Genomic DNA, 27,244 nt, shown 5'->3' with positions numbered 1-27,244 from the left:
TCTCTATATCTCTCTCTCTATATCTCTCTCTCTATATCTCTCTCTCTATATATCTCTCTCTATATCTATATCTCTCTCTATATCTCGCTATATATCTCTCTAACTCTCTATATATCTCTCTATATCTCTCTCTATATATCTATATCTCTCTCTATATATCTATATCTCTCTCTATATCTCTCTATATCTCTCTCTATATATCTATATATCTCTCTCTAACTCTATATCTCTCTATATATCTCTTTCTATATAACTCTCTATATCTCTCTCTCTCTCTCTCTCTCTCTCTCTCTCTCTCTCTATATATATAATCTATATCTCTCTCTCTATATACAACTCTCTCTCTCTATATCTCTCTCTCTATATCTCTCTATATACAACTCTCTCTCTATATCTCTCTCTATATCTCTCTATATCTCTCTATATACAACTCTCTCTCTCTCTATCTCTCTATATATCTCTTTCTATATAACTCTCGATATCTCGATCTCTCTCTCTCTCTCTCTCTATATATATAATCTATATCTCTCTCTCTATATACAACTCTCTCTCTCTATATCTCTCTATATACAACTCTCTCTCTCTATATCTCTCTATATACAACTCTCTCTCTCTATATCTCTCTATATACAACTCTCTCCCTCTCTCTCTCTCTCTCTCTCTCTCTCTCTCTCTCTCTCTCTCTCTCTCTCTCTCTATATATCTCTCCCTATCTATCTATCTCTCTATCTGCATAGTGTCATCACTAGATAACCAGTGCTGTTTCCCGGTTCTTTCTTTGAAGCTTTTATTCTCGGTTCCATAAAATGTTTTCATTATTGGCTGTGGCCTTGCAGCCCTTGCTGAACTACATCTCCCAGCATTCTTGCTCTCCGACATTTCCCAGCATCCCACCTGCTCCAGTTCATATGGTGTAATGTTGCTGCCGTATCAGTCTGGTGTTATAATTCTCCTTCTGTGCCTGGGCTTGTTTATAAGAGCTGGGGGTGCTAATGATGTTCACTTGCTGGTTAGTGGGTTAATTAGTATTATGGGAGGGTTACGGAATGCTGAGCCTCCCAGTGAAACTTGTCTGTTGTTCTTCTCTGTGACGGAACCACATGGAGAATCCCCACTCCCCGCAACCCTGTACATTGTGATTCATGTTAAATAGCAACTGATAATGGGGAGTATTTGGCAGCCTGCGTGTGATGTAATATCCTTGGTATGTAATACACAGCGTTCTCTCTGCCTGACCCCCAGTTGTACCCCCCAGTTGTACCTTGTAAGGATCCCTCCCTATCTCCTCACTGCTCATATCAGGTAGTACATTGGGTGCAATTGTCACTGCTGAGAAACTAGTGGCCCCTACTTGCTGCTGTATGACCCGGCCATTGCCCTGTGATAAGTTCTCAAATTGGCCTCTAATCTTCCGCACGGGCACCTTCCTGCCTGTAAAACTGCCCATTTTTAAACTGTCATAAGCTGCTGTCTCGGTCTGGCATAGCGTTCTAGTTGTGTTTGGGATGATTGTTCTGCTGAATGCTGACGGGGGAAGTTTTAAGGTATGTGCAGTGCCAGTCTAACCCCGCCCACAGCATGGTGTTGTTTATCCTCACGGGACTCACTTTGCCATCCAATACCAGAAGAATCTGCTGGCAGTGAAAGGGAAATGGTTAAAGGAGAACTAAACCCTAAAATGAATGTCTAAAAATGTCCTATTTTATACAGTGAACTTATTGCACGAGGCTAAAGTTTGAGCTTGTCAATAGCAGCAATGATCCAGGACTTCAAACTTGTCACAGGGGGTCACCATCTTGGAAAGTGTCTGTGACACTCACATGCTCAGTGGGCTCTGATTGGCTGTTGAGAAGCTAAGCTTAGGGCTCGTCACTAATTATCCAGCAGAAAATGAGCTTCCCTGGCTGTAATATAAACTGATGCTACAGGTTTGCCGATTATTAAATGCTGATGCTAATTGCCCTCGTTTCTGTGCTGCCATGTAGTAATTATGTGTATTAATTACTAATCAGCCTTATATTGTGACATTTCTATTCTATGTGTACTGTATATTGTGAGTGGCTCCCTAAGCTCAGTAAGTTACAGCAGCACAGAGCATGTGAATCAGTGAATCAGCAGAAAAGAAGATGGGGAGCTACTGGGGCATCTTTGGAGACACAGATCTTTACTGCTAAAGGGCTGTGGTTGCCTTGGGCTGGTACAGAAGCACAAAACATCATGTACAACATTTCTAGCTACTTCTTTAGTTTAACTTTCCTTGTCCTTTAATACTGTAGATATTTTAACGGCTATGGTGATGTGCCAGGGCCGTGCTCTGCATATCTACAGTTTTAACCATTTCAGAGGAGGCCTAGTTGTTCTGTATAAATAAAGATCATTACTCCGTTTCTGAGAGCAAATGAGAGGCTGAACCACCACCTGTTATTCTGGATAACAGGTCCCATACCTGTACTTGATCCCAACTAAGATATAATTAATCCTTATTGGAGGCAAAACCAGCCTATTGGGTTTATTTAATGTTTATATGATTTTTAAGCAGACTCAAACGAAGGAGATCCAAATTACAGAAAAATCCATTATCCGGGAAAACCCCAGGTCCCAAGCATTCTGGATAACAGGTCCCATACCTGTACTTGATCCCAACTAAGATATAATTAATCCTTATTGTAGACAAAACCAGTCTGTTGGGTTTATTTAAGGTTTCCATGATTTTCTAGTAGACTTAAGGTATGAAGATCCAAATTACAGAAAGATCTGTTATCCAGAAAACCCCAGGTCCCGAGCATTCTGGATAACCGGTCCCATACCTGTACTTCATCCCAACTGAATCATCAGATATACATATAGAAACAGTAGAATTCTACCTGTATCTGACGATTCAGCACTAACAAAGGGCGATGTTTTGGTGCCTTTAAAGGCACACGATCCAAATTTTCTGCCCAGCCCGATCGACGAGCCGACCGAGTCTTCTCCCGATATCAGTCGGCTCTTTTCCCACCATACACGCACTGAATATCGTCCGAAAATTTGTTTCGTACGATATTATCTGTGCGTCTATGGCCATCAAAGAGCGAAGTTAGAGATCTCCACAGTCCGCAGAGTGAAATACCGCCTCTCTCCATTCATTTCTATGGGATTTATAAGGCGTATTTATCAAAGGTTGATAAAAAGGTTCACCATTTGATAAATACGCCTTTATAAATCCTATAGAAATGAACGGAGAGAGGCGGTATTTCACTCTGCGGACTGTGGAGATCTCTAACTTCACTCTGTGATAAATCTACCCCTTCCAAATTACAGAAAGATCCGTTACCCGGAAAACCCCAGGTCCCGAGCATTCTGGATAACAGGTCCCATACCTGTATATAAATTCTAGATGGATTTGTACAGCATTGAGCCTTAGTGGTTTCCCTAATATGTCGAAGCATCACTTGTAGCTATTTTGCTGCAGTTTGTAGCTGTGTTGGTCAGGATGTGGCCTCATGATATTCATGTTTATCACCCCACCACCGTGCATATAGAAAGGAGGCGAGCCTTACAGGCCCCAGGTCATTTAGAAATCTCCCAAAATAACTTTTCCTTCCCTTGAGGCCTGAGGCTAGGTACAGGCAGGGTGTGGATGCAGTTGCAGCTGGGAGCTGCTTTATACACAGGCCTAAGGCAATGCAATCTAATAGCAACCCCCTAACGACCTAGGAGGTGAGCGTCAGTCTCCTCACAGCTGAAACCCCCAAAATGCAGTCCCCAAAATCAGAATTTCTTAGGATGGGAAAAAAAAAAAGAAAAGTCATGCCAGCACAGTTTTTGATCTCCAGGTGGGGTTGTAAGGTTAAAAACTGGGAGCTGTAGTTCAGCGAGAGCTTAAAGGCAGCAGTTTGACTGTTCTGATTGGATGCCAGAAGGGAATGTTCCAAAAAAACCTATGTGTTGGTCGACGGAGGGTTATTGCTTAATATGTTACTTGCCATTACTTCCCCTTTAGAGCAATGGCTGCCCCCCCCCCTTACTCCTATATAGATTTCAGCCAAGTCGGCTGTATTTGATTGTAATTAGCGACACCAGAAAGCTGCACTCAGCTACTTGCCCCTTCCCCATCAATCTCCCCCTTGGTCTGTTAATAAATCTGTGCCCCTCATTATCTCTGACGGAGGGGGTCCCATGATCTGCTGCTCCTCTTGCTATTCATTCTAAACCTCACTCTCTTACAAGGCTGAGCAGCAAAGCATGATCAATGTCTACAGAGATTTGTGTATATAGAGTGCAAGCTCCTGTGATTTCACGTTCCTATTTGAATATTCCGCAGCCCATGGAAATGCTGACTGTGCATTAGGAACAATGTGCGTTTGAAAGTGGAAAAGGGCACCAGAAATGCTCACGCTGCTTCTTTCATGCTCCGAGGCTGCATCTTTGGGATAAATCTCGTCCAGCCTTGAGCTCTCATGAGCAGCTTTTATTCAGCCTGTGTCAGCACATTCCTTTCCCACTGCTCCGGCCCAGCTTCCATACAGCTCTGTAACATGTCCTGCTACTGGCCTGCAGAGGATTATGGGAGGTGTAACTGTCAAACTTTATTGAGCTCCATCAAGCTCTTCGTTTCATGCATGTGGCCCTATGTGGCTTGGAGGACTAACTGGAGGGCTACATTTTAACATACTTGACTGTTATGGCTAAAGGTGGCCATACACGGGCCGATAAAAGCTGCCGACAGACCGTGTCGGCAGCTTATTGGCCCATGTATGGGGCCCCCCGACGGAGATGGCTAGATCTCGATCGTATGGGACGAAAAATCCCATCTGATCTATTCGTTGATGCGGTCCTGCGATCCAACCGCCCATTACTATTAGTTAGGATCCGATCATTGGGCCCTAGGGCCCACGATCGGATCAGCCCGATATTGCCCACCTCAAGGTGGGCATATCGGGGAGAGATCCGCTCGTTTAGCTCGTATGGCCACCTTTAGGGGGGATGTATTGATTGTAGCCTGATATTTGGAAAATGACAGTTTGTTTGAGATTTCAGACCCCTGCAGAGGCCTCCACCCCTCCTGATACCCATGTACACCAATGTGGTCTGATCCTGGCTTCTACTCCGCATGTTCCTGGTGGGCAGAGAGCCCCAAGTAGTAAGTCAAGTGGCCATAGATGGTTCCCCACAAACCCCTTGTTGGGTTGCATAGGTGGTGCATTCAGAAGGTCCTGTTCTCATGGCCATATTTATCTAAAGGTGGCCATAGACGCACCGATCATATCATACGAAATTCATTTTCATACGATATTCAGTGCGTGTATGGTGGGAGACTCAACAGATATCGGCAGAAGACTTGTTTCCCTACTTTGAAGACTCCCAGACACTGGGCATTGTTAAGCTGGCCATAGAGGCATCGATAATATTGTACGAAAGGAATTTTACTTGGATATTGAGTGCGAGTATGGTGGGAGACAAGCTGGTCGATATCGGCAGAAGACTTGGATATTGCTCAGTTCGTCGATTTGGGCTGACTGGAAAATTTTGATAGGGCGCCTTTGAAGGCATCAGAACATTGGCCATTTTTAAGATGGCCATAAACACAACGATAATATTGTACAAAAGGAATTTTCTTTCAATATTTGGTGCGTGTATGGTGGGAGACAAGCCGACCGATATCGGCAAAAGAATTGGATATTGGTCAGCTCGCCGATTCCGGCTGACCGGAAAATTTTGATAGGGCTCCTTTGAAGGCATCAGAACATCGGCCATTGTTAGTGCTGAATCGTCAGATACAGGTAAAATTCTATTGTTTCTGTCTGTATATCTGACAATTCGGCTCTACATGTGTGAAACGAACGATCTTTCCTGGAAAGGTCTACGGCCACCTTTAGAGAAGAAGCCTCTTCCCCTAATCTCGGAATCCCTCATTCCGTTCCTTGAGCTTTTATGTTTTGGTTTGTTTAAGCACCCGAGTTTCTCCATGTGTGGATGTTCCCATTATAGTTACCCATCTTGAGAATTTTCCAGAAGCCTCGAGGATTCCCTAGTCCCTTCCTATGACGTGGAGCGTCTCGGTGAGAAGACAAGAGCAAATACATGGCAAGAAATCTCTAAATGCAGAAGAAACATTTCTTTTTTTTTTGTTGAAGGACAAGCGGAGGAGAAAGGTCTAACGTTGATCAATGTTCCCCCTCAGTGAAATTGAGCCGTATCCACTAGACACCTTTGTCCTTGATGCTGCCCTGGTGCCTGTTGGGACATGAGCTTTGGGCAATTTATAGAGATCAGACTCCGGACAAGATGAAGGGCCGCGTGTCCTTCTCGTATGTCATCTCTTCTTTCTTCTTGTTCCGTGTAACCCGCAGTCTCTGTTCTCTTCTTCTTGACTCTTGGTATAGCGTTTGGATCAGAGGGACAATAATCTCATTTACTGTATTTAGCAGCCTGTGTTTATAGAGATCACTGCTGCTCTTCTATGTCGACCCAAACCAGTGCTTTCTTTGTGGGCCCATGATCCTAACCATCCTCCTTACCTTACCTCTGCCCAATTGTTATTGGTCAGGCAGGCCTGTTTGTGGGCTTCATACATGTGCAGTAAAAAACGGTCTATGGCTAGGGCCAGATAGGGTAGAAATCGGCCCACGACCGCTAGCGATCAGGGGCTGATTTCTGCCCCGTCTGGCACTAGCCTTAGGCCAGGGCCAGACAAAGGTGAATGCATTTCTCTGCAGGCCAAGAATCCACCATGCTTTCGATAGAGTCCTTAGCGGAACCAATTTATAAGACCCTAATCCACGACCCAAAGCGCATTTTGATCGGCTACTCGACCTCGACCTGTAACTGCCTTATCCGCAACCTGATCCACAACCCGCCGACCACCATTAAACAGGAAGTGTTGTTGCTGCAAAGCGGAAGTGGCAGCATCAAAAGTGGGCGGGCCGGAATTTTTTTTAAATTTTTTTTAAAAGAAGTAAAATAAAGACAATATTACATAAGATAAGACATTTAGAGGAGAACTGATTCGCGACCTGCAGACCTGCATCTATACCTGCACCTGAAAATTCCACCCTCATCCCACAGGGTACCCGGTTTTTGTGGGTAACCCATGGGTACCCGACCTGCTCCACCTGCAGAGAATCCTCATTACATAACATCATCGGGCCCTAGGCTAAAGGCCAGATATAGCAGCATTTAACGGCCACCTTTAACCTGTGTATTGGATTGTTGACATTTCGAGATCCAATGTGATCTGGTGTAGAAGGGAAGTCTCATTACCCCTTTTGGCAGCTCTAAAATTATATATATTTGGTTTCATTAGCACAGAGTTTGGTTTGCTGAAATGTCACTTTCTTTTTTTATTAATGGTTTTTGAATTGCAGTATGGGGACACTTCTTTTCTTTTATAAGCCATCGCCCCTCTCCCCTCCACATTTCAAACTCCCTAATAAGAGTTGGCCGGATCTGTGGAGTGTCGCACTCTGTACCCACTCGTTAATTTAATGGCTGAAGTATTAAGTACATTCTTGGGATACTTTGCCTTGAAGTGTTTGCAGTTGGTCAATATTAAAGAGGTCTCGGGGCATGAAAAGTGTCTCCTTGCTGTGCACCGAAAGCGGAATTCGCACTATGCCCTACGTAACCTGTTTCGGGGACACCTCTTTGGGCCCACAGCTCTGGCCTGTGGCTTCAGTTCTGGCGCAGTGGGCTAGCATTCTGCCAGCAACCGTAAATTCTGCGTCTCTGTATAAAAGACGGAATTTTGGAAGTGCATGGAGTCGGAGGGGTGCCAATTGTTGTCAGCGACAAGAGCCAATCTCATTAGAGATCTTTGCATTCTGGCAAATATCGGTTACTTCACCAAAGATACTCGAATTCAAATCCTAATTTGCATATGCAAATTAGGGGTGGGAAGGGAAATTGCGTGACTTTTTGAAACAAAACAAGGAAGTAAAACATGTTTTCCCCTTCCCACCCCTAATTTGCATATTTGCATATAAAAATTAGGATTCTCATTCGGTGAAGGATTTGGATTTGGCCGAATCCTTCTGCCTGGCCGGACAGAATCCGAATCCTAATTTGCGTATGCAAAAGTAAAACATGTTTTCCCCTTCCCACCCCTAATTTGCATATGAAAATTAGGATTCTCATTCGGTTTAGGATTCAGCCTTTTTCAGCAGGATTTGGCCGAATCCTTCTGCCCGGCCGGACCAAATCCTAATTTGAATATGCAAATTATGGGCGGGAAGGGAAATTGCGTGACTTTTTGTCACAAAACAAGGAAGTAAAACGTTTTCCCCTTCCCACCCCTAATTTGCATATTTGCATAATGCAAATTAGGATTCTCATTCGGCCAGGATTCAGCCTTTTTTAGCAGGATTTGGCCGAATCCTTCTGCCCGGCTGGACCGAATCTGAATCCTAATTTGCATATGCAAAAGTAAAACGTGTTTTCCCCCTTCCCTCCCCTAATTTGCATATTTGGATATGAAAATTAGGATTCTCATTCAGTTCAGGATTCAGCCTTTTTTAGCAGGATTTGGATTTGGCCGAATCCTTCTGCCCTGGCCGGACCGAATCCGAATCCTAATTTGCGTATGCAAAAGTAAACATGTTGTCCCCTTCCCATCCCTAATTTGCATATTTGCATATGAAAATTAGGATTCTCATTCGGTTCAGGATTCGGCATTTTTCAGCAGGATTTGACCGAAATCTTCTGCTGGCTGGACCGAATCCTAATTTGAGTATGCAAATTATGGGCGGGAAGGGAAATTGCGTGACTTTTTGTCACAAAACAAGGAAGTAAAACGTTTTCCCCTTCCCACCCCTAATTTGCATATTTGCATATGAAAATTAGGATTCTCATTCTGTTCAGGATTCGGCCTTTTTCAGCAGGATTTGGATTTGACCGAGTCCTTCTGCCCGGCCGGACTGAATCCGAATCCTAATTTGAGTATGCAAATTATGGGCGGGAAGGGAAATTACGTGACTTTTTGTCACAAAACAAGGAAGTAAAACGTTTTCCCCTAATTTGAATATCTCCATATGCAAATTAGGAATCTCATTCGGGCCAGGATTCGGCCTTTATTAGCAGGATTTGGATTTGGCCGAATTCTTCTGGCCGGACCGAATCCTAATTTGCGTATACAAATTAGGGGAGGGAAGGGAAATTGTGTGACTTTTTGTCACAAAACAAGGATGTTAAACATGGTTTCCCCTTCCCATCCCTAATTTGCATATCTCCATATGCAAATTAGGATTCTCATTTGGTTTGGTATTCGTCCGAATCTTTTGCGAAGGATTCAGGGGTCTGTCCGAATCCAAAATAGTGTATTCGGTGCATCCCTATTACAAACAAATTTGGAAATGGGGGGTCTAGCCCTTCGATGAACGGACATGCCCAGTTAAGGGGGGATACACACACACTAGACTAGACATAACAATTTATAGACACATTCGTATGAATTATAGGAACTGCCTGTTGTGATATAATGTTGCAATCGAATATTTGACACTCTGCAGGGAAGATTAGGGAATTTACAACTAGGGGTTTCCACCTTTTAGTAAGGGGGTTTTACCAGCCCAAATGTGAGCGGGCAGGGCCGTTGGAGGGGGAGAATTGGCTTAGTGGAGTCGAGGGAACTGGTTGTTATTGGCGTGTGAATTGGATTGTGTGAAGAGCCTCTACTCTGTGTGTATCAACAAGAAGCTGAATTGGGATAAACTTGATGGACATGGCGTGTGTTTAAATCACAACTCTGTAACTGTAACAAATGCAGTGTGTGTTCGGCCGAGTGGAACAGACGTGTGTATTGTCCCTTTAAGACAAACCATGTCTTGTACTGAGCGAAATGTGCCCGAGGCTCGGAGGCTGCACAACCTTCTAGTGAGCGGAATTGTGAAACGTGCGAGCTCACGTGGTTCTGCAGCTACTCAACCCCCATTAGCCGTATCGCTGGTGTAGCCTATGTCCCCCGGCCTGTGATTTTGTCTGCAGTTCCTATTTTACGGATAATAAACGGCAATAGGAATTCTCATTTCCATACACATTGCCTTTGGGGATTTCATGTCCCCTTTCTGCTCTGGAAGAGGTTGTGAAGGCAGGGTTTTTATAAAAGAGAACGGCGGCAGTAATTCTATATCATTTTGGGCCGAGCCATTTGCCAAGGTGACCACCTTAATGGGGGCTTTGTCGCAATAGCGACCCCTGTTTTGGAGATTTTAGCATGAAATTTCCCTGTAATGGGGGTCTGCATCCCCAGTCTGTATGGATTAATCAAATTGGGGGCATACAATACGTTGTACCATACTGTACTGTCTAAGGGAATCAATATGGCACCTCCTCCTCCCATATGTATAAATACAAATATACAGAGAAGGAATGTTCTGGGCACACAGTAAGTTATACCCTCATACTGTACTGTCTAAGGGAATCAATATGGCACCTGCTCCTCCCATATGTATAAATACAAATATACAGAGAAGGAATGTTCTGGGCACACAATAAGCTATACCCTCATACTGTACTGTCTAAGGGAATCATATGGCACCTCCTCCTCCCATATGTATAAATACAAATATACAGAGAAGGAATGTTCTGGGCACACAATAAGCTATACCCTCATACTGTACTGTCTAAGGGAATCAATATGGCACCTCCTCCTCCCATATGTATAATACAAATATACAGAGAAGGAATGTTCTGGGCACACAATAAGCTATACCCTCATACTGTACTGTCTAAGGGAATCAATATGGCACCTCCTCCTCCCATATGTATAAATACAAATATACAGAGAAGGAATGTTCTGGGCACACAATAAGCTATACCCTCATACTGTACTGTCTAAAGGGAATCAATATGGCACCTCCTCCTCCCATATGTATAAATACAAATATACAAGAAGGAATGTTCTGGGCACACAATAAGCTATACCCTCATACTGTACTGTCTAAGGGAATCAATATGGCACCTCCTCCTCCCATATGTATAAATACAAATATACAGAGAAGGAATGTTCTGGGCACACAATAAGCTATACCCTCATACTGTACAGTCTAAGGGAATCAATATGGCACCTCCTCCTCCCATATGTATAAATACAAATATACAGAGAAGGAATGTTCTGGGCACACAATAAGCTATACCCTCATACTGTACTGTCTAAGGGAATCAATTATGGCACCTCCTCCTCCCATATGTATAAATACAAATATACAGAGAAGGAATGTTCTGGGCACACAATAAGCTATACCCTCATACTGTACTGTCTAAGGGAATCAATATGGCACCTCCTCCTCCCATATGTATAAATACAAATATACAGAGAAGGAATGTTCTGGGCACACAATAAGCTATACCCTCATACTGTACTGTCTAAGGGAATCAATATGGCACCTCCTCCTCCCATATGTATAAATACAAATATACAGAGAAGGAATGTTCTGGGCACACAATAAGCTATACCCTCATACTGTACTGTCTAAGGGAATCAATATGGCACCTCCTCCTCCCATATGTATAAATACAAATATACAGAGAAGGAATGTTCTGGGCACACAATAAGCTATACCCTCATACTGTACTGTCTAAGGGAATCAATATGGCACCTCCTCCTCCCATATGTATAAATACAAATATACAGAGAAGGAATGTTCTGGGCACACAATAAGCTATACCCTCATACTGTACTGTCTAAGGGAATCAATATGGCACCTCCTCCTCCCATATGTATAAATACAAATATACAGAGAAGGAATGTTCTGGGCACACAATAAGCTATACCCTCATACTGTACTGTCTAAGGGAATCAATATGCACCTCCTCCTCCCATATGTATAAATACAAATATACAGAGAAGGAATGTTCTGGGCACACAATAAGCTATACCCTCATACTGTACTGTCTAAGGGAATCAATATGGCACCTCCTCCTCCCATATGTATAAATACAAATATACAGAGAAGGAATGTTCTGGGCACACAATAAGCTATACCCTCATACTGTACTGTCTAAGGGAATCAATATGGCACCTCCTCCTCCCATATGTATAAATACAAATATACAGAGAAGGAATGTTCTGGGCACACAATAAGCTATACCCTCATACTGTACTGTCTAGGGAATCAATATGGCACCTCCTCCTCCCATATGTATAAATACAAATATACAGAGAAGGAATGTTCTGGGCACACAATAAGCTATACCCTCATACTGTACTGTCTAAGGGAATCAATATGGCACCTCCTCCTCCCATATGTATAAATACAAATATACAGAGAAGGAATGTTCTGGGCACACAATAAGCTATACCCTCATACTGTACTGTCTAAGGGAATCAATATGGCACCTCCTCCTCCCATATGTATAAATACAAATATACAGAGAAGGAATGTTCTGGCACACAATAAGCTATACCCTCATACTGTACTGTCTAAGGGAATCAATATGGCACCTCCTCCTCCCATATGTATAAATACAAATATACAGAGAAGGAATGTTCTGGGCACACAATAGCTATACCCTCATACTGTACTGTCTAAGGGAATCAATATGGCACCTCCTCCTCCCATATGTATAAATACAAATATACAGAGAAGGAATGTTCTGGGCACACAATAAGCTATACCCTCATACTGTACTGTCTAAGGGAATCAATATGGCACCTCCTCCTCCCATATGTATAAATACAAATATACAGAGAAGGAATGTTCTGGCACACAATAAGCTATACCCTCATACTGTACTGTCTAAGGGAATCAATATGGCACCTCCTCCTCCCATATGTATAAATACAAATATACAGAGAAGGAATGTTCTGGGCACACAATAAGCTATACCCTCATACTGTACTGTCTAAGGGAATCAATATGGCACCTCCTCCTCCCATATGTATAAATACAAATATACAGAGAAGGAATGTTCTGGGCACACAATAAGCTATACCCTCATACTGTACTGTCTAAGGGAATCAATATGGCACCTCCTCCTCCCATATGTATAAATACAAATATACAGAGAAGGAATGTTCTGGGCACACAATAAGCTATACCCTCATACTGTACTGTCTAAGGGAATCAATATGGCACCTCCTCCTCCCATATGTATAAATACAAATATACAGAGAAGGAATGTTCTGGGCACACAATAAGCTATACCCACATACTGTACTGTCTAAGGGAATCAATATGGCACCTCCTCCTCCCATATGTATAAATACAAATATACAGAGAAGGAATGTTCTGGGCATGTGATATTTGCCCTTTTACAGTACAGAGAATAATTATTCAAGGCGTAGTGTCCCTATTAATGATCACTTTAACCTTGAATGGCGGTTATTCTTTATTTCAGGAGACGGCATCGTATTGTTTTTTATAATAACATTACTTTTATTTACACGTCAAAGTTTAATCACTTCAACACACCTCTTCCTCATCTTGAAAATAAGGAACAAGTTCCCATTGTACCAACCCATTTACAACTGTAACAATCAGTCAGCCTTCTCTAATGTAATGTAAAGATCAGACCAAGAGGCACCCAGTGGAGCCCATGTGTTTAGGGTCAACTGTAGCTTTAAATCCATAACCCTACCCTTATCCTTGTGCCACTGAACTTTTTAATTTCTTTACTGCCAGATTACTACTGCTATTATCCCACTGTTACTATAGGCACCATCTCTCCCTACTGCTATCCCACAGTCACAATCCCTTCCCAGAGACTATTATCCCACTGTTACTATAGGCACCATCTCTCCCTACTATACCTGCTATCCCACAGTCACACTCCCTTCCCAGAGACTATTATCCACTGTTACTATAGGCACCATCTCTCCCTACTATACCTGCTATCCACAGTCACACTCCCTTCCCAGAGACTATTATCCACTGTTACTATAGACACCATCTCTCCCTACTATACCTGCTATCCCACAGTCACACTCCCTTCCCAGAGACTATTATCCACTGTTACTATAGACACATCTCTCCCTACTATACCTGTTATCCCACAGTCACACTCCCTTCCCAGAGACTATTATCCACTGTTACTATAGACACCATCTCTCCCTACTATACCTGCTATCCCACAGTCACACTCCCTTCCCAGAGACTATTATCTACTGTTACTATAGCACCATCTCTCCCTACTATACCTGCTATCCCACAGTCACACTCCCTTCCCAGAGACTATTATCCACTGTTACTATAGACACCATCTCTCCCTACTATACCTGCTATCCCACAGTCACACTCCCTTCCCAGAGACTATTATCCACTGTTACTATAGGCACCATCTCTCCCTACTATACCTGCTATCCACAGTCACACTCCCTTCCCAGAGACTATTATCCACTGTTACTATAGACACATCTCTCCCTACTATACCTGCTATCCCACAGTCACACTCCTTTCCCAGAGACTATTATCCACTGTTACTATAGGCACCATCTCTCCCTACTATACCTGCTATCCCACAGTCACACTCCTTCCCAGAGACTATTATCCCACTGTTACTATAGGCACCATCTCTCCCTACTATACCTGCTATCCCACAGTCACACTCCCTTCCCAGAGACTATTATCCACTGTTATATAGACACCATCCTCCCTACTATACTGCTATCCCCACAGTCACACTCCCTTCCCAGAGACTATTATCCACTGTTACTATAAGGGCCCATCTTCTCCCTACTATACCTCTATCCCAACAGTCACACTCCCTTCCCAGAGACTATTATCCACGTTTACTATAGGCACCATCTCTCCCTACTATACCTGCTATCCCACAGTCACACTCCCTTCCCAGAGACTATTATCCACTGTTACTATAGCACCATCTCTCCCTACTATACCTGCTATCCCACAGTCACACTCCTTCCAGAGACTATTATCCACTGTTACTATAGCACATCTCTCCCTACTATACCTGGCTAATCCCACAGTCACACTCCCTTCCAGAGACTATTATCCACTGTTACTATAGGCACCATCTCTCCCTACTATACCTGCTATCCCACAGTCACACTCCCTTCCCAGAGACTATTATCCACTGTTACTATAGGCACCATCTCTCCCTACTATACCTGCTATCCCACAGTCACACTCCCTTCCCAGAGACTATTATCCACTGTTACTATAGACACATCTCTCCCTACTATACCTGCTATCCCACAGTCCACACTCCCTTCCCAGAGACTATTATCCACTGTTACTATAGCACCATCTCTCCCTACTATACCTGCTATCCCACAGTCACACTCCCTTCCCAGAGACTATTATCCACTGTTACTATAGGCACCATCTCTCCCTACTATACCTGCTATCCCTACAGTCACACTCCCTTCCCAGAGACTATTATCCACTGTTACTATAGACACCATCTCTCACTACTATACCTGCTATCCCACAGTCACACTCCCCTTCCAGAGACTATTATCCACTGTTACTATAGGCACCATCTCTCCCTACTATACCTGCTATCCCACAGTCACACTCCCTTCCCAGAGACTATTATCCACTGTACTATAGACACTATCTCTCCCTACTATACCTGCTATCCCACAGTCACACTCCCTTCCCAGAGACTATTATCCACTGTTACTATAGGCACCATCTCTCCCTACTATACCTGCTATCCCACAGTCACACTCCCTTCCCAGAGACTATTATCCCACTGTTACTATAGGCACCATCTCTCCTACTATACCTGCTATCCCACAGTCACACTCCCTTCCCAGAGACTATTATCCACTGTTACTATAGACACCATCTCTCCCTACTATACCTGCTATCCCACAGTCACACTCCCTTCCCAGAGACTATTATCCACTGTTACTATAGGCACCATCTCTCCCTACTATACCTGATATCCCACAGTCACACTCCCTTCCCAGAGACTATTATCCACTGTTACTATAGGCACATCTCTCCCTACTATACCTGCTATCCCACAGTCACACTCCCTTCCCAGAGACTATTATCCACTGTTACTATAGACACCATCTCTCCTTACTATACCTGCTATCCCACAGTCACACTCCCTTCCCAGAGACTATTATCCACTGTTACTATAGACACCATCTCTCCTTACTATACCTGCTATCCCACAGCCACACTCCTTCCCAGAGACTATTATCCACTGTTACTATAGACACCATCTCTCCTTACTATACCTGCTATCCCACAGTCACACTCCCTTCCCAGAGACTATTATCCACTGTTACTATAGGCACCATCTCTCCCTACTATACCTGATATCCCACAGTCACACTCCCTTCCCAGAGACTATTATCCACTGTTACTATAGGCACATCTCTCCCTACTATACCTGCTATCCCACAGTCACACTCCCTTCCCAGAGACTATTATCCACTGTTACTATAGACACCATCTCTCCTTACTATACCTGCTATCCCACAGTCACACTCCCTTCCCAGAGACTATTATCCACTGTTTACTATAGACACCATCTCTCCTTACTATACCTGCTATCCCACAGCCACCACTCCCTTCCCAGAGACTATTATCCACTGTTACTATAAGACACCATCTCTCCTTACTATACCTGCTATCCCACAGTCACACTCCCTTCCCAGAGACTATTATCCACTGTTACTATAGACACCATCTCTCACCTACTATACCTGCTATCCCACAGTCACACTCCCTTCCCAGAGACTATTATCCACTGTTACTATAGACACCATCTCTCCTACTATACCTGCTATCCCACAGTCACACTCCCTTCCCAGAGACTATTATCCACTGTTACTATAGACACATCTCTCCCTACTATACCTGTTATCCCACTAGTCACACTCCCTTCCCAGAGACTATATCCACTGTTACTATAGACACCATCTCTCCCTACTATACCTGCTATCCCACAGTCACACTCCCTTCCCAGAGACTATTATCCACTGTTTACTATAGACACCATCTCTCCTTACTATACCTGCTATCCCACAGTCACACTCCCTTCCCAGAGACTATTATCCACTGTTACTATAGACACATCTCTCCCTACTATACCTGTTATCCCACAGTCACACTCCCTTCCCAGAGACTATTATCCACTGTTACTATAGACACCATCTCTCCCTACTATATCTGCTATCCCACAGTCACACTCCCTTCCAGAGACTATTATCCACTGTTACTATAGACACATCTCTCCCTACTATACCTGCTATCCCACAGTCACACTCCCTTCCCAGAGGACTATTATCCACTGTTACTATAGGCACATCTCTCCCTTCTATACCTGCTATCCCACAGTCACACTCCCTTCCCAGAGACTATTATCCACTGTTACTATAGGCACCATCTCTCCCTACTATACCTGCTATCCCACAGTCACACTCCCTTCCCAGAGACTGTTATCCACTGTTACTATAGACACCATCTCTCCTTACTATACCTGCTATGCCCACAGCCACACTCCCTTCCAGAGACTATTATCCACTGTTACTATAGACACCATCTCTCCTTACTATACCTGCTATCCCACAGTCACACTCCCTTCCCAGAGACTATTATCCACTGTTACTATAGACACCATCTCTCCCTACTATACCTGCTATCCCACAGTCACACTCCCTTCCCAGAGACTATTATCCACTGTTACTATAGACACCATCTCTCCTTACTATACCTGCTATCCCACAGTCACACTCCCTTCCCAGAGACTATTATCCACTGTTACTATAGACACATCTCTCCCTACTATACCTGTTATCCCACAGTCACACTCCCTTCCCAGAGACTATTATCCACTGTTACTATAGACACCATCTCTCCCTACTATACCTGCTATCCCACAGTCACACTCCTTCCCAGAGACTATTATCCACTGTTACTATAGACACCATCTCTCCTTACTATACCTGCTATCCCACAGTCACACTCCCTTCCCAGAGACTATTATCCACTGTTACTATAACACATCTCTCCCTACTATACCTGCTATCCCACAGTCACACTCCCTTCCCAGAGACTATTATCCACTGTTACTATAGACACCATCTCTCCTTACTATACCTGCTATCCCACAGTCACACTCCCTTCCCAGAGACTATTATCCACTGTTACTATAGACACCATCTCTCCCTACTATACCTGCTATCCCACAGTCACACTCCCTTCCCAGAGACTATTATCCACTGTTACTATAGACACCATCTCTCCCTACTATACCTGCTATCCCACAGTCACACTCCCTTCCCAGAGACTATTATCCACTGTTACTATAGACACCATCTCTCCCTACTATACCTGCTATCCCACAGTCACACTCCAGAGACTATTATCCCACTGTTACTATAGGCAGCACCTCAGCTGACAGTTGAGTACAAAGCTCATGTTATTAGTGAGTATTAGTTATTAAGACAAATAATGGCAGTAATTGCTGTAGTGCAGATGGGTTGTTATTAGACTGTAGGATTGTTGAGTGATCATTTGCTTCATATAAATGTGTTTGTTGTTTATATTAACTGCCTGTACTGAATTAATTGGGGTGTTTGATTACAATCAGCAGATGGAGGGAGTGGATGGGGGGCACATTGCTGGCGGCAGTTTGGGGTGATTGTGTCAGTGCTGGAGTTGCATTAATTACACTCAGACACTGACAGGCTGTTATTACTCTCAGTACGAGTGATTCAGCTCTTTCATTAGAGACTGCTGGGGCCCCTCGAGCTCCTCATTGGCCCTTGTGTGGGTGCAGTGAGTGTTACCTGCGGGGAGAGGGGCCGGCTTAGTGCGCAGAATGTAAACAGGTCCCAGTGAGCAGGAGGGTGGGGGCAGGAATGTGCTGCAGTGTTCAGGAATGACCTTATCCCTGCTGCAAGGATTCAGCTGCTCGCAGGAAGTGATGCAATGTGTTGGGATGTAGCACTGAGTGGATGGAAAGGTCAGTGACTGGGTGCAGGGAGGGTGCAGGGAAGGTGCCGGCTGCCTGGATGGGATGTGCTTAGTGTGAGACGCCTCGGGGAGCAACTGTAAGTACCCCTATTCCATCCATAGCTCCCCTCTATTTCTACTGGCTTTGTCAGGAGCAGGTTACCTGCTGCAGGAGGGACAGCGGGAGATTCCATTTCTCTCCCCTCTGTGGCTTTATTAGGGGCAAGTGCCAGGGAGAGATGCCATACTGTTTCCCCCCTCTGTGCTTGTATCAGGGGCAGAAAATGAATTATTTATTATTTATCCATTTACAAGCTGCTGGGGTGGCAGATTTGCAGCCGCGTCCATGATACTCACATTGGCAAAGCAGCAGGACGGCAGTGGGGCAGCTTCATATGTAACCGCTATCTATTATTGTCTGTATTGCCTCTTACACTGCTATGTATTTCTCATAATCTCCACTGTCCCTTTAATAATCTCCGCTGTCCCTTTAATAATCTCCCCTGTCCCTTTAATAATCTCCACTGTCCCTTTAATAATCTCAACTGTCCCTTTAACAATCTTGCGGCTGCTCAATGTTCCATATGGTGATAATATCGTTGCAGAACTATATACACTGCTAATCCTGCCCATAAAGCAAATACGGCATCTTGTGTCGGGGTTAATAGAAACACCCCCCCCCCCAATTGTACCTGTACAGAATTCCTGTGTATTAGTAAACATTAGTCCCCTACTGTAGTGCCTGGGAAACTGTATGGCAGCACCGAGCCCTATGTAATACTCCGAGATGGAATGTAGTGCGGAGGCAGCTTCTCCTTGTGTCGGTGGGAAGGGGTGCAAAATCTCTATGCTGAATTACTGGGGGGGGCATATTTCCTCTGTGGCCCCCCTAGAGTGCCCCTTATTTTTGTATGATTTAAATCTTCGTAGTCACTGACAATGCCACTGGTGGAATGTATAAATCATGTATTGGCCTCTCTGTGTGTTCGTATGTAACAGCTTAAAGGAGTGTTTCGCCTTTAAGTTAACGTTAAGTATGTTATAAGCAACTTTTCAATTGCTCTTCATTATTTATTTGTTCTCGGTTTTTGATTGTTGGCCTTTTTCTTTGGGCGCTTTCCAGTTTTCAAAAGGGGGTCACTGACCCCTTTTAAAAACAAATGCTTTGTAAGGCTATAAAAAAATGTATTATTACTCCTCTTTTTATTCAGCTTCTCTGCTATTCATAGGTCAGTCTCTTGTTCAGATCAATGCATGGTTGCTAGGGACCCTAGCAACCAGACAGCTGACATTGCCACCCGGGAGAGCTGCTGAATAAAAAGCTAAATAACACAATTAATTAATAAAAAAAAAATGAAATCCAATTGCAAATTGTCTCGGAATATCCCTCTCTATATCACGCTAACGGTTAATTTAAAGGTGAACACCCCCTTTAATAGCTGTAGGGAGGAAAATCTGGTGGAGGAGTCCATCTGAAGGCAGAATATTTAGGCATTTAGAATCATTTCTGCTCCCTCTTCTCCGGCAGTTGGACTAACCACAGCCTTAGTGCTGCCCTAGTTTCCCTGCCAAATCCTAATTGCTCCAAATTCCCTATCGCCGCAATAAATACTACTGAAGTCGGCTGAAAATCCGATTAATATACGGGGGGGATATTCTGGCTCCCGTAATGGTTCAGTCTGGGCTCCCTTTCCTCTCTGTAAATTAAACGTTTATTTGAGCACTGAAACCAGACCCAAATATCCTTTTCAACTGAGAAATGTTTCCACGGTGAATTCCTGTTCCTGCTGTGAGACGAGTAAATAAAGGACTGGGCTACGCAGCTGCCTCTGTCTCCTGGAAAGTGTCAGCTCTTAGGGACGGGCCCCTCGCTATAGAAGGCAATTCGAATGTTAGGTTTTTGGCTCTGCGTTTTCTGATTGCCATGTAAAAGGCCTGAGATAGTCCCATGTGCCTAAACTATCCCCATAAGGTACAGGTGTGCGATCCATTATCCGGAAACCCGTTCTCCAGAAAGCTCAGAATTACGTAAAGGCCGTTTCCCATAGACTCCATTTTATCCAAATAATCCAAATTTTTTAAAAATTATTTCATTTTTCTGTGTAATAATAAAACAGTCGCTTGTACTTGATCCCAACTAAGATATAATTAATCCTTATTGGAGGCAAAACCAGCCTATTGGGTTTATTTCATGTTTATATGATTTTCTAGTAGACTTAAGGTATGAAGATCCAAATTATGGAAAGATCCGTTATTTGGAAAACCCCATGTCCTTAGCATTCTGGATAAGAGGTCCTATACCTGTGCCTTGTACTTGATCCCAACTAAGATATAATTAATCTTTATTGGAAGCAAAACCAGCCTATTGGCTTTATTTCATGTTTATATGATTTTCTAGTAGACAAAGTATGATGATCCAAATTACGGAAAAATCCGTTATCCGGAAAATACACAGGTCCCGAGCATTCTGGATAACAGGTCCCATGCCTGTACCCAATTTTCCCAGAAGCAGTAACCCACGGCAACCTATAGTCTAGTAAACTCTACCTGCCGATTGGTTGCTATGGGTTACTGCCCCTGGGTACATTTAATGTCATTTATTACATACCCCAGAACAGATATAAAAAAAAAATAAAGTGAATCTTTGGTGACTTTTATCTTTTAGCAGTTCCTCTTGTAATTTTTGTTCTTTCCAATGTTACTCATCACATAAAATGTATGATTATTGCCCTTATTGTGGGTTTGTCTTTATAAAGCTGCCGTGGAACTGGCCCTTGGGGGACGTGCAATAAATATATATTTAGTTACAGGCTTGGCAATTCCTCATGGGAAAGTGATTTTTTTCGGAACTTTTGGGAAAGTGGCCGTTACGGGCGAATCTTGCCAAGTGCCCAGGGTACTCATGGGGGATTTTTTTTCGTTTGAGAGTAAAACGTCTTCTGTTTTAATTGGGGGGTAAAGTCCTGCTGGCTCGCGCTGTCGGCTCAATCAATAAAGGTGGAAGGGATTCCGGATCAGCGAGTTACATGGAATGTGATGGTAAGTACCCGGCAGCTGTACATACCTTGTCTCATATAGACATCGTGGGGTCCTAGAGAGCACTCTCTCGTGTCCGTTAGGGCTTTATAAATATGTTCCCTATTCCGCAGTGCTGTCGCCATGCCAGCGGCAGGATTAATTAACTAGTTTTGGGAAGCCCTGATTTAATACTCTGTAAGCCTCTCTCCCTCCTTAGGATTAGGAGAAAAGGGAGCACTGACTAAATCCCGTTTTAATAGAAAAATATGAATATCTGAAAGCGCTTCTTATCTCCCCTTTCACTGAGCCCCTGTAACAACAGCAGGGGGTGCCATGCTTGTGCCTACACACAGCAGCCTGCTGGGCATTTACTTTGGGGTTAATCTTTAACATAATGCTGGAGATACAAGGGCCGATAAAAGCTGCAGACAGGTCGTCAGCTCATTGGCCCATGTGTGGGGCCCTCCGACGGGCTTCTCAGATCGATATCTCGCCGAGAGTTGGGCAGGGGTAAAAATCGCGTTGGATTGCGGACTAGAGTCCTGCGCGGACCCATTTTATGGAACCCGTACCCTCAAAATCCGCAACCCGGACACCCGACCCGACCTGCAAGTACCTTATCCCGGAAGAATCAGGAAGTGCTGTCATTGTAAACTGGAAGTGACATCATTGGAAGTAGGCGTGATCAGAAAAAAAAGATTCAAACAGGAAGTGCTGTCTTTGTTAACCGGAAGTTACATCATTGGAAGTAGGCGTGATCAGGGAAAAAAAGGAGTAAAACAGGAAGTGCGGTCACCGTAAACCGGAAGTGACATCATTAGAAGTTGCCGTGATCCCGAAAAAGGAGTAAAGCAGGAAGTGCGGTCATTGTAAACTGGAAGTGACATCATTGGAAGTAGGCGTGATCAGAAAAAAAGGGAGTAAAACAGGAAGTGCTGTCGTTGTAAACCGGAAATGACATAATCTGAAGTAGGCGTGGTCAGAAAAAAATTAGTAAAAAGCGCTATGGAGAAGACCCGCAGAACCACCGACCCGCGTCTATACCCACAACTTCTACCCGCAACCCGCAGGTTTTGGCGCGTACCCGACCCGCTGCAGGACTCTATGGCGGATTGCATCTGTTTATTGATGTGGTCCCGCGATCTGACTGCCCGTTATGATCCGATCGTTGGGCCCTAGAGCTTCTGACGGGTCTCCCCGATCGATAGGTGGCCAAAAATCAGGCTGATATCGATCGCGCAGGTTTGACTTTTCCTGGGATCGAGGACCACATCAACTAGCCGTTGCGTTCCTCGATTCCGGGAAACCTCAAACCTGCCCGATCCTGTTGTCGCCCATTCTCTCTCTTTGGGTCGAACGTTCAGATTAACCCATACCTCCCAACTGTCCCTTTTTCGGAGGGACAGTCCCTCTTTTGACAGCTCAACCCCGCAGTCCCTCATTTGTACTGGAAAGTCCCTCTTTTCTCTGCACTGAAAAAGAAACAAAGTTTCTCACTTAATTGGCTTTTAGCAGAGAGCCCAGAACAGCTAACAGGTGCAAATAAGATACTTTGTAACAATTTTGAGACACAAAAACACAGTTTAGATAAGGAGAAATATTTTCAAACTTTTATAACCTGCCAAATTTTGTAAAACAAACATGGTAATTAGGGGGTGTGGTCAAAAAAATTGCTGCGCTACGTGCAGGAAAAATTTTTTTGTCCCTCTTTTTACTTCCAAAATGTTGGGAGGTATGTTAACCCGATATCGCCCTTCCGTTAGTGGCCATATCGGGGAAAGATCCGCTGTTTGGCAACCTCAACAAACGAGCGATCTTATTGTGTTTAATGATTATGATGTCATTAGCTGACGTCACAGCCTGGCGCTACCCCGGATTTGTTTCTGGGGTGGAGCATCCCCGTTTTGCCGTTTTAGTCTCCCCTTTATTGATGTTTTTCACAGTAATCGTAGCCGTCTCTCCTTTCTGCCCACGTCGCTGTTGATTTCTCCTCTGTTTATGGGCACGCCGGGTGACTTACTCCTTGGTTGCCATTTAGAGAGCGGCTTGTTATTTTTCTACTTCCCAGTGACCAGCAGAAACGGCTCCACATTATCCCGAGTAACCTGCTCTCCAGCTTTCCCTGTTGTGTTTATCCCCCCCGCAGCCCGTGCTTTTGTTATTGGCTGATTTAAGAGCTTCATATGGTTCTCTGGGGACTCCGAGTGCTGCTGAAAGGCCTAATCCTGAGTTATTGCCCCACACGGGTTGTCAATACGTTCTAATTAGAAGAGAGGCCCCAACTCTGCAGAATTAACAGCTGGAGTCTGGAGTTCCGAATTGGCATAAGGACCCCGATCCCTTCCATTACCATTAACATTCCCCCCTCTGATGCAAATTGGAGACTCCTTTCTGGTTGCCAGGGTCACTGGCCACAACAACCAAGCAGTAGGCAGAGTATGTTTGCTATAAGTAAGGGGGTTAAATGCCGTGTTAGGATAAAGGTGTGTATTTACCTGTTTCAAATCAACCCTGTCCAGCACGTGACTGTCTGCTGCTGCTGAACTGCAACCTGCATCACGTCCAATAAAGGCTATTTGTGCCTGGCATGGAAGTCTGTAGTTCTCCTCTCTGCATGCTGAGGCTCATGGGAGTTAAGCTCATGCCTTTATACTCTCCGCTGTCATTTGAGTGGAGGAGGTGCCATATTGATTCAGTACAGTATGAGGGTATAGCTTATTGTGTGCCCAGAACATTCCTTCTCTGTATATTTGTATTTATACATATGGGAGGAGGAGGTGCCATATTGATTCCCTTAGACAGTACAGTATGAGGGTATAGCTTATTGTGTGCCCAGAACATTCCTTCTCTGTATATTTGTATTTATACATATGGGAGGAGGGAGGTGCCATATTGATTCCCTTAGACAGTACAGTATGAGGGTATAGCTTATTGTGTGCCCAGAACATTCCTTCTCTGTATATTTGTATTTATACATATGGGAGGAGGAGGTGCCATATTGATTCCCTTAGACAGTACAGTATGAGGGTATAGCTTATTGTGTGCCCAGAACATTCCTTCCTGACATTCGAGTTTCTGTTAGGGATGCACCAAATCCAGGATTCAGCCTTTTTAAGAAGGATTCGGATTCGGCCGAATCCTTCAGCCTGGCCGAACCGAATCCTAATTTGCATATGCAAATTAGGGACAGGGAGGAAAATCGCGTGACTTTTTGTCACAAAACAAGGAAGTAAAAAAGGTTTTCCCTTCCCTCCCCTAATTTGCATATGCAAATTAGGATTCGGTTTGGTATTTGGCCGAATCTATTGTGAAGGATTCGGGGGTTCGGCCGAATCAAAAATAGTGGATTTGGTGCTCAAATAGAGTTTTTTTTTTTTTTTGTTTTTTTTGTTTTTAAAAAAAAAAATCGAATTGATTTTGATTTGAGTTTTCGGGTTTGATTGTATTAATAAATTTGACCTTTGATAAATGCGCCTCTAACAGTGAGCGCAGAAGTAACGCATCTTTTTCTTGCAGGTTCTGACAGCCAATCCTAGGAAGAGCAGCGCAATTAACCCATTCCGGCCCTCTTGCTCCATATAATCATGTCGGGCACATACGATGATTCCGTGGGGGTCGAAGTCTCCAGCGACAGCTTTTGGGAGGTAATCACAATTTTCTCTCTATTTATTTTTCTGTTTTGGGATTATGAAATGACACGTCGAGACCCCCAATGTTTGTGCTGGGGCCCCGTGTGCTACAGAAGTGCTGAACTTGCCTGATTGTTCCTATTTACTTCTGAAAAGCATTGTTCTACCAGGAAGAGCAGCGCTGTGGGGTCATGTGGAAATTCTGTAGGAAACGTGTAACAATCGGTGAGTCATGAGTCGCAACGTGCCAGGGATGGAGGATTCCTCGCCGGGGGGGGGGAAAGGAAGTGCCGTGCGTTTGGCAGTTGGGACGAGTCCCGTTAGGGGCGACAATGTGACAATTGATAGACTCACAAAAGCACGGGAATGACAAAGCGGCCCTTGTTGTGGATGGCACTTGCACGAATGGTGAGAATCACAGCGGAAAGGGGCTTTATCCTGGTTGGGTGAGAGCGACGGGAATGAGCTGCGTTTCCTGATGAGGATGTTCCGTACATCGAATGGGGAGCGGCGAATATAAGGACAGAGTAAACAGGAGACCTGAGCCAAACCCACAAAGTGGTTTTTGCTTTATAGGTGGCACCAGTACTCCATTACGCCATTACCCCCAATTCTCCATTTCCCCATTACACCATTAACCCAGTACCCCAATACCAGTCCCCTATTACCCCCATAACAGTCCCACATTACCCCAGTACCAGTCCCCCATTACCAGTCCCCCATTAACCCAATACCAGTCCCACATTACCCCATTACCAGTCCCCTATTACTCCAGTACCATTACCCCAGTACCTGTCCCCCCATTACCCCAATACCAGTACCTCATTACCAGTCCCCCGTTGCACCAGTACCAGTCCCCCATTACCAGTCTCCCATTACCAGTCTCCCATCACCCCAATACCAGTACCCCAATACCAGTACCCCCATTACCCCAATACCAGTACCTCATTACCAGTCCCCCGTTGCCCCAGTACCAGTCCCCCATTACCCCAGTACCAGTCTCCCATCACCCCAAAACCTGTACCCCATTACCAGTCCCCCTATTACCCCAATACCAGTACCCCATTACCCCAGTACCAGTCCCCCCATTACCCCAATACCAGTACCTCATTACCAGTCCCCCATTACCCCAGTACCAGTACCTCATTACCAGTCCCCCATTACCTCAGTACCAGTCCCCCATTACCCCAGTACCAGTCTCCCATTACCCCAGTACCAGTACCCCATTACCATTACCATTACCCCAGTACCAGTCCCCCATTACCAGTCCCCCGTTACCCCAGTACCAGCCCCCCGTTACACCAGTACCAGCCCCCCATTACGAGTCCCCCATTACCCCAGTACCAGTCTCCCATTACCCCAATACTAGTACCCCATTACCAGTACCCCATTACCCCAATACCAGTACCTCATTACCAGTCCCCCATTACCAGTACCCCAATACCAGTCCCCCATTACCCCAATACCAGTACACCACTGGGTCAGTCATTGAAGATATTATTGTCAACCTGGAGTTCCTAGGACCAGAGAGCCACTCCCAACAGTTAGATCCAAATACTACATGTGATTGGTTTGATGGGCATGTCCTGGGCCAATGGGAGATCCACTGGTAACTTATCAGGCCAGTCCAACTTTGGGTGCAATGGAAGGGGGTCCTTGTGAATAGTTCTGACTTTGGACAGTGTAAAAGTAGGAAAAAAAAGTACGAGAAAGTCACTGTGCAATTGGGTTGCAGCCCCC

At 44.4% G+C, this 27,244-nt stretch overlaps 1 protein-coding gene across 8 annotated transcripts in view; it reads left to right on the top strand.

The window, feature by feature from the left end:
* pacsin2.L (protein kinase C and casein kinase substrate in neurons 2 L homeolog) overlaps window positions 1–27,244 on the top strand; it is a 44,253-nt gene that overhangs the window by 4,017 nt on the left and 12,992 nt on the right. For 6 of the 8 annotated variants that reach the window (XM_041585820.1, XM_041585818.1, XM_041585819.1 and 3 more), the window contains exon 2: window positions 25,392–25,519. In XM_041585820.1, the coding sequence (XP_041441754.1) occupies window positions 25,460–25,519 (60 nt within the window). In that variant the 5' untranslated portion in view covers window positions 25,392–25,459. Of the gene's footprint in view, window positions 1–18,744; window positions 18,956–25,391; window positions 25,520–27,244 lie in introns of those variants that run through there. The other 2 variants (XM_041585817.1, XM_041585814.1) reach the window with 2 other exon arrangements.

This window comes from Xenopus laevis, chromosome 3L (genome assembly GCF_017654675.1).
Source record: "Xenopus laevis strain J_2021 chromosome 3L, Xenopus_laevis_v10.1, whole genome shotgun sequence".
Taxonomy (NCBI): domain Eukaryota; kingdom Metazoa; phylum Chordata; class Amphibia; order Anura; family Pipidae; genus Xenopus; species Xenopus laevis.
This window is presented reverse-complemented; position numbering and strand designations above follow the sequence as displayed.